General features: G+C 46.0%; 1 protein-coding gene across 4 annotated transcripts in view; it reads right to left on the reverse strand.

The window, feature by feature from the left end:
• Nucleotides 1–12,583, reverse strand: part of DOP1B (DOP1 leucine zipper like protein B) — a gene marked incomplete at its 5' end in the record, with an annotated part of 102,923 nt that overhangs the window by 56,523 nt on the left and 33,817 nt on the right. For all 4 annotated transcript variants that reach the window (XM_082838990.1, XM_082838987.1, XM_082838989.1 and 1 more), the window contains 6 exons: nt 1,841–1,960; nt 4,893–5,013; nt 7,652–7,766; nt 8,378–8,487; nt 10,415–10,538; nt 10,888–10,986. In XM_082838990.1, coding sequence (XP_082695116.1) covers nt 1,841–1,960; nt 4,893–5,013; nt 7,652–7,766; nt 8,378–8,487; nt 10,415–10,538; nt 10,888–10,986 — 689 coding nt within the window. The remainder of the gene's footprint in view (nt 1–1,840; nt 1,961–4,892; nt 5,014–7,651; nt 7,767–8,377; nt 8,488–10,414; nt 10,539–10,887; nt 10,987–12,583) is intronic.

Genomic DNA, 12,583 nt, shown 5'->3' on the forward strand with positions numbered 1-12,583 from the left:
CTTAGAATTTCTCAGCTCCCACAGAGAAGTGTAACTCCACTGGGCTTATCTTATTCTCAAGCTCAACACTTCCTTTTCAAGAAGTAGGCAACTGGATACGTAAGTTACAAAGTCAACATACTAGTTCCCAAAACAGTAATTTTGGATTCATCTAGCTATCACAGTAGGATTCAACCTGAGTTAATTTTCTTCATTGTAAATTATCGCTTAGTTATCTTGGCATTTATCTTGGTAAGGGACTGAAGAACTGTAACCACTACATCTGGGAGACTCTGCTGCTGGGTGCCTGCTCTAAAGAGACCCACGCATCTGTGTGTAAAGAGACAGGACCAACACGGTCACCAGAGTACTATTTGCAACAATGAAAAGACTGAAACTGGTTTATTCACACACTGGACTACTATACCTAAGATGAATGAACTACGTATATATAAATCTCCAAAGGGCTGTGGACCACCCCCCACCCCCCAAAACAACACATTGCAACAAGTTATATACAACTTGATAGTATTTATATAAAATTTGAACAGACAAAACAGACTATGTCATTTCTGGCTACACATGTTATAAAAACACAGGTATCACAGGACAGACATGAATTTCAGAACTGGGATGAAAGGAGGGAAAAGTGCTGGGAAGGTGGGGAGTTAGCTCTATCTGGGTAGCAACATTTTATTCCTTTAATAAAAAAGATGTGAAAAACAATGATCAAGTGTGGTCTATAATTTCAGCAATGGGTGCATGAGTGTCTGACGTCATTTCCCATCCTTTCTTACATTGGAATGTTTCATAGTTAATTTTTTTTTTTTTTTTTTTTAAAGAAAGCACTCCTCGTAACTCTGAAATGGAACTAAGCTGACCAAAATACACTCCAGCCTCAGTATAACACGGCCTTGCTGTCCGCCGTGGATCCGATTACAATTAATTTACTCATCACAGGTTTGAACACCTGCTGGGGCCTGGCACCAGACGAGGCAAAGGGCATGGCAGGAGCAGCTGGGACGTCGGGCACGCCTGGTTCTAATCTCAGCTGCTGCCGATCTGCTGTGCAATGTCACACAAGGTACTTCACATCTCTGAGCTCCTCTTGCTTATATGATGGATGGCCCTGCTTCTCCTGGGGGTGTCCAGGGCATGGCCCGCGGCAAACGTTAATAAGTTATGCTTTGATTACAGTTGCAGGTACTGAAGACATTGTGAGAACACAGAGCATTCCAAAGGACGTGACAAGAATGAAGTTTCACAGCATGACTCACAGGACAAAATGGGGTTTGAGAGATTACATCAGTCCTCCTTCACAGCACAAATCACACGGGAAAGGACTCCACAGGGAAGTCTGCTGTCCTGAGCGCGCCACCGTCAGCAATTTGGAGGTGGTGCAAACCACCAGATTGAAAGTGACGGGAAAGCTGATTACGGGAGCTTCGAACATGAACGCTTCCATCTGAACAGCTACACACTGATTTCAATAAGAATTTAAGATGACTGATGACTTCAAAAACACTCTTTCCAGCCCCAGGACCACAAAACTAAGCTTCCTGAATAGATTAGGCCTCCAAGGGCACCGTGCAAAGAAAGCCGATTAGATCGACCTAACCAGAAAATGCACAGGTGAGTTTCTGAAGTTCGACTTCAATGAGGAAGCTTCAGTATCATGTGAACCCTCTCAATGGCACTGTTTTTAGTTCTACTACGATTTTAAGTGAATTCTATCGTGTACTCAGCAGAGACGACCCAGCATTAGCGAGTTAAGTATAATCTGACCACAACAAGCAGCTGCGAAACCATGACACCCTCAATTCCTTCCCACATGTTCACAAGCCGTGAACTGGAGGCTTACCTAAAACAGTCCTCAAAGCACCTTGTCATGTAATCCCAGAGGAAGTCTGTGCTTAGGGATGTGATGAGCAAATTCACTGTTTTAACAATCTCAGAGGCATTTCTGTTTTCTTTTATTGTACTGTAAAGGAAGAGGGATATTTACAAATATATCTATGAAAAAACCTGTATTACGGGAATGCCATGTCTGAAAAACGAATTCATTGTACCATTTACAACTTATTTCTAGATAGACTGACAAACTCGGTTATAGATAAAAAGTATTACTGTTCTTACATAGGGAAGAGAATGCATCATGCCATCCTAAACAGTATTTATACTGATCCATTCCCTCAGAACTAAGCTTAAGAGCTATTGTAGGACTTCCCTGGTGGTGCAGTGGTTAAGAATCCGCCTGCCAATGCAGGGACACGGGTTCCAGCCCTGGTCCGGGAAGATCCCACATGTCGCGGAGCAACTAAGCCCGTGCACCACAACTACTGAGCCTGCGCTCTAGAGCCTGCAAGCCACAACTACTGAGCCCGTGCGCCACAACTACTAAGCCTGCACTCTAGAGCCCACAAGCCACAACTACTGAAGCCCGTGTGCCTAGAGCCCGTGCTCCACAACAAGAGAAGCCACCGCAATGAGAAGCCCACGCACCGCAACGCAAGAGTAGCCCTTGCTCGTGGCAACTAGAGAAAGCCCTCACGCACCAACGAAGACCCAACACAGCCAAAAACAAATAAATAAATACGTAAATAAATTAAAGAAAAAAGAGCTATTGTAAAAAAGAATGTTATATGGAAAACCAGTTTTAGTCCAACCATAGGTAATTACATACACTATTGGTGGAATAACATAGTACAGCCATTTAGGAGGGAAGTTTGGCTAACATTTAAATGCACATCTTCTATGACTCAGGAAATTTATTCTAGGGATTTATCCTACAGAAATCCTTGTAGAGGTACACAAAAATGTAGACAAAGGGGGACTTCCTTGGTGGTCCAGTGTTAAGACACTGCACTTCCAATGCAGGGGGCATGGGTTCAATCCCTGGTCGGGGAACAAAGATCCCTCATGCTGCACATCTCGGCCAGGAAAAAAAAAAAAAAAAAAGATGTAGGCATAAGGATATCATGACAATGTCATTTTGAGGCAGGAGATAGATGGGCTCCAGGCTAGGCATTTACAACTGGCCTCCTGTTTACATTTGTTGGGGCAGGAAAAAGGTGGGCTTCAGGCTGGACACTTACAACTAGCCTCCTGTTTGCATTTCCTGAGACAGGAGATAGATGGGCTCCAGGTTAGGCATTTACATCCAGCCTCCTGTTTGCACTTCGAAAGAGAAATAACAGCAGAAACAGAGTAAACAGCCAGGCTTTGTCTCCTGAGGACACTTTACGATAACAGTCATGGCAGGAACAGAGAGGGGCTAAACCCTGTCTGAGTAAAAGATGGAGAGGTCCCATATTTCCCATCCTTGGGGCAAGGGAGACATGGCGTGGGCGCAGAAAGGCTCCTTGGGGGTCAGAAAGGAGGGGCCGCCACCCCACAATAGGTGATGCCAAGGCCCCCGCCATGGGCCTCTGGGCTGGAATCCGTCCTGGAAAAAAGCTGCACGCACATATCGGGGAGGGTCCTAGGGCAGGTCAGGTGTGGAAAAAGAAACTGAAATAAATGGTTTCTCTGTGTGCTCTCCCACTTGTCGTGCTGTGCCTCTAATAATAAACTTGGCACCTGCTTTTATAGTTTTTGCCTCCTTGAAACAGTCTTGCTTTCAAACGGAGGCAAGAGCCAGGGAAAATTTGGGTCTAGTCTCTTGCCCTTGCTGGTCTAGTGGCTAGGATTCCTGGTTTTCATCCAGGCTGCCCAGGTTCGATTCCTGAGCAGGGAACTAAGATCTTGCTTCAAGCCACCCCTTACTGCTGCTGCCTCTCTGAGATCAATTTTAAAATATTGAAAAAGTGGAAACCGCCCAAAAGTCAATCAATAAGAGATTGGTCAATCAGTCAGGATTTCTTAAATAAGTGTAACTCCTTACTGAGGACTTAAAGGCAACCACTATCCTCCAGGAGAAGAGTGTAGACCTATTCACGACTTGCATTAAAAACAAACAAACAGGCAACTAAACAGGTACTGTAACTCCACCTTAAAAATAAATGATAGGCAGCTGTGTACTTATGCACTGAAAATCTGAAAAGAAATACAAATGTTGTATGTTTTTCTCTGAAGGGCAGTGGGATTATGGGTAATATCTTTTCCCGTGACACCTTCAAATATTGGTATACTCTACGATGAATATGTATTACTTTTCATATCAGGAAAACAATAAACTACTCTCATTCTGCTAGAAAAAAGCAAACACTAAAGACTCTTGGTACACTTACAATTAATACACCAGAAAAATCTTCTAATCGATTTAAATTTTTAATACACCCAATGCCGAGTCAGGGAGAAGGAAATCATATTAAGAGTAAAGTAAAAAGGAAGAGGTTGTACTACCTTAGAAAGTACAAAGACAGAACAAAACACAGGGCTGATGGCTAACTACACACTTTAAGTTATCACCACGTCTGCTGTCTCCCAAACCCCACTCACCCTGCCTCCAGGGCCCTAGAGAGCCTTCATGCCCCTGGGGTGCCCTCGCCTTGCTCCCTGCTACCCCCCTTCTGACTGGTCTCCTGAAGACCCACACCCACTCGCCCCACTTCCTGATCTGACCTCCCGCCGGCCCTCCGCCCCCCCCACCCCCCCCACCCCCCCACCCCGTCACTCACCACTTGTAAACCAGACCCAGTTGCCTTTGTTGAGCAACTTTTCACACCTGATCAGTAAATACGGTTTGTACTTCCCAGTGTGGGGCAGAGACAAGATCAAACTCCTTTTAATCATCACAATATTCAATAGGGAAGAGTCGATTCATATTGATTAAGAGCACAGGCTATTTTAAGGCGTGGCCTGACCCTCTGCATCCCCACTTTCTTGAGCACTTCACAGTTTATGGTAAACAGAGAAAAAAAATCATGGCATTAGGGAGGGAGGAAGAGTGAAGCTGGAAGCCCCACCAGTACCTTATCAGTGAATTTCCACTCTGAGTGTAGCTCAGTTTAAGATCAGAGCCGAGAGCAACTCTGCAGTAAGAATAAAAGGCCCGGATGACTTCAAGAAACAAATTCTCAACAACTTGAGGCCCTGCAATTGAAAAGGAAATGTCCAGATAAATAAATTAATAATCAAAATGTTTGCGTAAAAATCCATTGTAAACCAGTGACAAACGTGTAAAGCGTATTGAGAGTAACTCTATCTAACACATAGATAATTTATATAGTCTTAAATGTATGGAAACTTTAGTTGCGACAATGACACCTTTAGCTGGAGGAGTAACATCTGTGAAAACAGCCAACATTTTTGTAGCGCTTACTGTGTGCTGGCCACTGTTCTAAGCATTCTATAACTATTAACTTACTTAATCCTCACAATAGCCACAGAACCAGGTATGCAATCAGGTAGGCTGTCCTGATTACAAGGGGACAAGAGGACTGAGGCCCAGACGCTGAATAACTTGCCCCAGGAAGATTCTCGAAGGAGGCAGGGAGTGGGCTAAATGTTTTAAGTGTGCAGAAACTGCCTGGCCAGAGGCCGTCACTCCACAGAAGCACCAACAGAGTGGGGCAACTTCCTGTTCTGAATTCTTTAACTGATGAGCTAGAACGACACAAAAGAAATAACACCAACCCAGAAAAGCCTCAGATGGCACAAAAGAACTGGATCCTGCCCGACAGGCAGGCTGGACATTTCTGCTCCACAAACATCAACCAGCAGGCCTGAAGGGAGGGCGTGACTTCCCACTCATGTATTCAGAGGAATGAACACAGGATGATTCAGAGAAAACAAAAGCTCTGTCAAACAAGGAATCAGCAAATAATCTAAACTCTTACGCTTCCAAAGACAAAAGGTCTCTTTTTCACGATAAGCCCCAGGTGTATTTTATCTATAGCATAACACTGCCAAATGCTTTTTACTAGTGAAGGAAAGCTTGTGGTCAGGATTCCAGGGGAAGAAATGAGGACGTGGCTAAAGCCTGGTGGCCAAAGCACAGATAAGACTGACCTATGACCCTCCTATGCCTTCTAGTCTACATTATCAATCCACTCCTTTGCCCTTCAAGTGTGTCTTTCCTTGGAAAACTAAATTATCAGGTAGGACGAATTTGCTGGGATGGGGCAGAAGCCTGCCATTCACCACCACCACCCCCCCCCCCCAGAAAATATGACCTGGAGCCCAAGCTAGCTCAGTGCTTTACTTGGCTCACGCCAAGGCCTTGACGTAAAACACCCATCTCCAAGGGTGGAGCTTGGAGGCACAAAAGCTTCTTCGTGCTTTGACTTTGGTCAAGAGCAGCCAGGGCTGCACCTGTCCTGGTACCCAAGTTCACCGGTGTTACATGAGTAACATCTCGGGATGGGCCGTCCGAGTGCCATTAAGGAAGCGTCAGAGTCCTGACAAAGAGGGCTCAGGCTCTGGAGTCAAACAGACTTCAGAGTTTGAGTCCCAGTTCCTGGGTGGCCCCTGGCAAATGACTTCACCTTGCTCAACCTTAGTCTCTCCCTCTGTAGAATGTGTACAGTAAGAAAATCTACCCCAGGGTTGTTGGAGGTACAGAAGTATGCAAGGAGATGCGTATTAACGATGCACAAAATAACTGCTCAAAAAAATGTCACCGTTATTATTAACAACAGTGAAAACACACCAGGACCTCAGTCTCCCTTCCGTCTCCCTTGACCAGAAGCCCTCGTTGCCCTTTGTACACCTAGAGCCTAGCAGCTTCCCTGCTGCACAGATGCCCCACGCCCGTCTCTGAATGCATAAACAAAGGGTCCCCATCCTGAGGCCAGAGGGAGGAGGAACTGAGAGAACACCCTCAGCTCTCGTTCTCTGCAAACGGCACCCGGACAGTGGGCACGTCCTGAGCGCTCAGATGATGCCATCAGGGATGAATCCCACGGAGAAGGGGGTTTCCTTCCTTGTTATCGTGTTCCAGGGATGAGATGTTGAGATCTTAACAGTGAATGGATACTGGGGCAGTTACTTTTTTTTTTTTTTTTTTTTGCGGTACGCGGGCCTCTCACTGTTGTGGCCTCTCCCGTTGCGGAGCACAGGCTCCGGACGCGCAGGCTCAGCAGCCTTGGCTCACGGGCCCAGCCGCTCCGCAGCATGTGGGATCCTCCCGGACCAGGGCACGAACCCATGTCCCCTGCATCGGCAGGCGGACTCTCAACCACTGCGCCACCAGGGAAGCCCCAGTTTCTTTTTTTTAAAGGAAGGGAGAGAAGGTCACTTTCCTCAATGGGTGCCCAGAGGACCACGGTATATAGGGGCGACCCTTTTGGAACTAGAGTCTAGTTCAAACCCTTTCATTTGACAGAGGAAAACAGTGAGGCCCAAACAGCAGAAGGGGCTTGCCCAGGGTCACAAGGCAAGAAGATGGAGGAACATCCCCTATTTGCTTGAGAATACAATCAAGACTCAGTTGAAGAAATAATTTGATTGAAGAAACGTTCTCACAAGGTCAGTACTGTGCGTGCCCTGCAGGCACGCGCGCAGACGAGCACAACAGCTCAAAGGTATTACAATTTCTTCACAAAAACGTTCAAGTAATTGTGTAAAACTTTTAAGTGGTGCCCAGATGATGAAAACTGAAACACACAGCATGACTAAACTACTTCAAGATTCTGAACTTCCAAAGATTAAACTGTATTCTAAATAACACGTTGATTGTATCTCACCGGCGTTTCAATGGTGTATGATGGTAAAGCTCATCTAATGTTACCTATTTCTGGCTTGTCAAGCAGACTGGTAAGGATGCGGAAAGGCTTCAGGTACATGTGGTGGCGTTCCTCTACGTCAGCATCAGGGAACTTCTGGTGCAGTATCTCAGCCAGACCCTGTTTTTTTTTTTAAAGCCACATGTTAGGGTATTATATAAAGTACAGTATGACTTTATTGGTTGTTCTAGCTGTTAAATGCTCTGGGATAGAAGTAAAAGCAGTCATGCAGCACGAGGTGACTACCGTCGGCCCTCCATATCGTGGGTTCTGCAGATTGAAAATATTCGGGAAAAAAAATTCCAGAAAGTTCCCAAAAGCAAAACTTGAATTTGTCGTGCACTGACAACTACTTATATAGCATTTACACTGTATTCTACAACTATTTACAAAGCATTTACATCGTAAGTAATCTAGAGATGGTATCCTAAGTAATCTAGAGACGGGTTAAGGTATGAGGATGAGTATAGGTTATATGCAAATACCAGGCCAAGTTATAAATATAAGGGACTTGAGCATCTGTTGATTTTGGTATCCATGGGGGTGGAGTGGGGGGCTGCTGGAATCAGTCTCCTGCAGATTCCAAGGGACAACCATATACGAGATTTTCCCAACCGTGTACCAAGGAACAAGCCCCCTGTCAACTTCTGAGGTCCCACAAGGAACTCCACTGAAGAACCATGGTCAGGAATGCCCTAATTGGGATCTACTTTCCAGAAATGCTCCTTTACCTCAACTAAAAGATCCTTGGAATATTTCTCAAAAAAATACGAGGACTGGTCTTCATAAGAATTTGAGATTTCCGATTCCGGCACAATGGTATTTCCTTTAATATCTGAACCTATAAAAGAACAAGCACCATGAGCTGTAAAGAAATCTATACATTTAAAGTACACCTTATTGTGCAAAGGTCTCATGCTCTGACATTTTTGTTTGTTTGGTTTTTGGGTTTTTTGGGGGTTTTGTTGTGGTACGCGGGCCTCTCACTGTTGTGGCCTCTCCCGCTGCAGAGCAGAGGCTCCGGACGCGCAGGCTCAGCGGCCATGGCTCACGGGCCCAGCCGCTCCGCAGCATGTGGGATCTTCCCGGACCGGGGCACAAACCCATGTCCCCCGCATTGGCAGGCGGACTCCCAACCACTGCACCACCAGGGAAGCCCCTATTGGTTTTGTTTTTCTTGCTTTGTTGTTTTTTTTTTTGCTCTGACACTATTAAAAATAGAATTCCTCCAACAGAAAACCAAAATCAGATCCAGCAAAACCGAGACCTATTTTCTTCTGACAGTGGTGGGCCAGGGATCAGACAGGCAGAACTCCATCTCAACAGGCATCAATTTAGTTTACCCCAAGAATTCATCCTGAGTGTCTTTGACAAGTATGATTACAAGGATCTAATGGAATGAGTATCATTTTTAAAAACCAGTATTTATTTGTATGGCACTATGTAAAAATCAAGGTATTCTCAACTACATGCCCTCATTTTGAGCCTTGGTTTAAGTTTCTAAGGTCCTCAGGGCAAGGAACAGCATCTTTCTAAGCAGAGAGTCTGGACCCCTGGGGTCGTGGCTAAGCAAGTAGGAGCCGGTCCTGTCTACATACAGTGTGCCGAGCCCCACTGGAAGGCAGCCATGCATTTAACAAAATCATCCTTTTAACAAAAATGCTCAAAGAGCCTGTGAATATCCTTCTGGAAACCCTTCATAAGCGTCTGTGCTATGACTTCTGGAAGTTTTACAACTAGGGGAAGAAAGGTTAAGAGGACTTTCTGACATTGGTATGGGAAGATCTATGAGGGTTGAAAAAAAAAGAAGCTGAGAAGCAGAGGATTTTTAGGGCAGAAAAATACTCTGTGTGGCACTATAACGGTAGACGCATGTCATTATCCCTTTGTCTAAACCCACAGAATGCAAAGCACCAAGTGTGAACCCCTGTGTAAACAGCCGACTGTGGGTGACGATAAGGTATCAGTGTAGGTTCCTCGACTGTAATAAACGTGCCACTCCAGTGGGTGATGCCGGTGATAGGGTAGGCCGTGCTTGGCGGGGAGGAGGGAGGAGGTGGGGAACTCTGGACCTTCCTCTTAGTTTTGCTGTGAACCTAAAACTGTACTAAAAAAATAAAGTCTTTCTAAAAAAAAAAAAAATGGAGATTTTTCACAATCGCTCTGTAAACCACCTTCTCTTAGGTACACGGACTTGGGAATTTTAGGCCCTGTGATTTCCTGGACTTGTCCCCCTGAAGCCTTCCATCCAACCAACAGTCAACGGCTCTTTTCCTACAGGTCTGCAGTCTGTTCACAAGAACACATGCTCACAGAAACATGAACCTGGGTTCTCGTGCTCTTCCAAAGTCATCCAAATATCTCCCCAAACGTGTCAATGCCACAAACGTTCCCATCCAGACAAAACTTTCTTTTACATATATTCCATGTTTCTGGGTTTTCTCACACACAGTCTTATCCCATGAAACTCCTCCCTGAATAAGGCTTAGCCATCATTTTGTTGTCTTTCAAGCTTCTTAAAATGGAATTCGGTTAACATTTAAAAAATCCCATTACTTCTGTTTTTTTATGTAACAGCTGCAAAATAACCAAAGCTGCGGGGTAGGCAGCAGAACTCAGCTGACCAGTGTCAATTCAGTCACCGCGTTATCTTTCCACACTTTGTGATTCAGAAATGGATCAACAAGATTGCGACTTTATTCCAAAAATCAGCACTCAAAGGTGTCACCTTAACTCTGACTTTTCAACTCCCACGTATTACTCAGTACCTAGTAACCACGCATAAAGCCTTCTGTTCAGAGACATATCTCTTCTCAGGAGGGTCTGGGTGGCGGCCGAGAGGATGTGCACCATGTCGGATCTGAGCAGGGGGATGGCTCTCTCGTTGGAATCCTATGAGGAGGAAAGAGAAAACTATACTGCAAGGAGATGACATAGTAAATCGCCGGCTTTCCGACACGTGACCCCTCCTTACCAGTCTACAAAAGCTTTATCTTAAAGAGGCGGTTCTCAAAAGGGGTTGGTTTTTCACACGCTGCCCAGGGAAAGAGGCTATTCAATTTTCGCTATGGAAACACCACCCTCACAGAAATGACCGAGGACCCTGAATGGCTGAAAGCAAAGAGTGGTCACTGAGTGGTTGCCCTCCCCTCCAGACGAAACGGCTCGGACCTCTCCCGTCTACCCCACGGCCTCAGGAAAGACCAGCGACTCCCCTCGAAGAACACAAACGGCTTTTTACCAGACAGGTATAAAATGGGAAGAAGAACAGGACAATCTCCAGGTTATTTCTTTGCACCAGCACGTTTGAGTCCAGCAGGGATGCACATAAGGACTTTACCTACAAAAGACAGAAAGCCACGAACATTTCATGCCCGAGACACTGGACAGCGTTTGCAGGCTACTCTTTATAGTCATAAAAATGAAAAAAACTTTTCCTGGGAATCTTGAAACCACCGTGTTATATCGTGTGGAACGGAATAATAAGATCTAAATATGGGAAAATTGGTTCTAGCTCCAGACGCTAGGGGGCGATGTGTGACATCGGGAAGACCTTCAGCTGCAGCCCTCACTGTTCCATCTCAGAGACGGAGGGGTCTGGACCAGATCGTCAGATTCTAAGACCTCAAATTCTATAATCCCAGAAACAAATACATTTAGGTTCCAACAGGAACTTTCAGCTACACTAAAACTTCAAAGACAGTCAGTCAAATGGACTCCAAACCAATTAAGCAGACATTTTGGGTGTCTTTTCTGAGCATAGATAGATGTAATACAGTTGCATAACAGATAAGAGCCATAAGACAAGTGGTAACAAAAAGCTATGAGAACCGGGAAGAAGAGAGGGAGAGATCTTTCAATTGGGGAGAACAGTGAAGCTTTGGGGGTGAGCTGAGTTTTTTGTAATACAGGCAGAATATTCGCTGAGACGGGGGAGAGGAGGGACAGGCCGTGAGCGCAGGATGAGGGGCTGGCTGGAGCAAAGACAGCATCACAGACGTGCCAGACCAGGCCAAGCAGCCAGCTCTGGGAGTGTAATGGGCCTGAAGTGGAGAGTGAAGCATCTGGTGAGCTGGGAGCGGACTGTTAGAATACTCTTGAGGATGGATTTTATCTCCAGGAAACAGGTATTTTGCAAGCACAGTACAGATCTGAGCAAAGCTATGTTTTAGCAAAGTGAATCTCTTAGCAACCAAAAAAGGACTGGACGGGGAGAAACCGGTTAGAAAATTACATGATGGTCCAGGAACCAGACCTAAGAAGCTGAGGCAGGGCAGTGAAAACAGAGAAAGAAACAAAGTGGTACTGACAGGGCGGGGAAGAAGGGAACGTGACTACTGAGGGTCTCCTCTGCCCTAAGCAGAGGTCCTTTTCATCACTCTTTTACTCAGAGAGCCCCGTGAGGAAGCTCTATTATTCCCACTTTGCAAAGAGGAACGGACTCAGAGGGGTAAGTAATCGGTGCAACTTTGTTAATGACGGATTCAGTTTCTGAACATTTTAACTTCAAAGCCTTGGGTCCACCACTAGGTGGTGACAGACTGCAGGCCATTAAACAAATGCTAAGTTTGGGGAAAAGAGAGAAAGATCTGGGAAGTTCCCATTCTTCAAGGTCATGAGAAGGCAGGTCGCTGCCAGGGAAGAGGGGCCTGGGCACGGACAACCTAGGTGTGAGCGCAGCCAGAGGAGAGGAGGGCGGCAGGGATGACGGCAGCAGCTGGAGCGAGCCTACTGTGCGGGGCAGTGGGCGGTGTGACAGGGGCAGGGGAAGAAAACGAGGCTGTGGCTCAACAGCGGACCCCAGCCAGGCTCCGCGGAGCGCCGGCGACTGCCACCCGTAACGTGGAAGCTGCGGGGCCTCCCGGAGGGCCCTCCTCGCGTGAATACACAAACGTGACGCAGGTGTTAGAAGCCTACGCCGCCCTTTGCGGCTTACG

The sequence above is a fragment of the Leucopleurus acutus genome (assembly GCF_964270905.1).
Source record: "Leucopleurus acutus genome assembly, chromosome: 5".
Taxonomy (NCBI): Eukaryota; Metazoa; Chordata; class Mammalia; order Artiodactyla; family Delphinidae; genus Leucopleurus; species Leucopleurus acutus.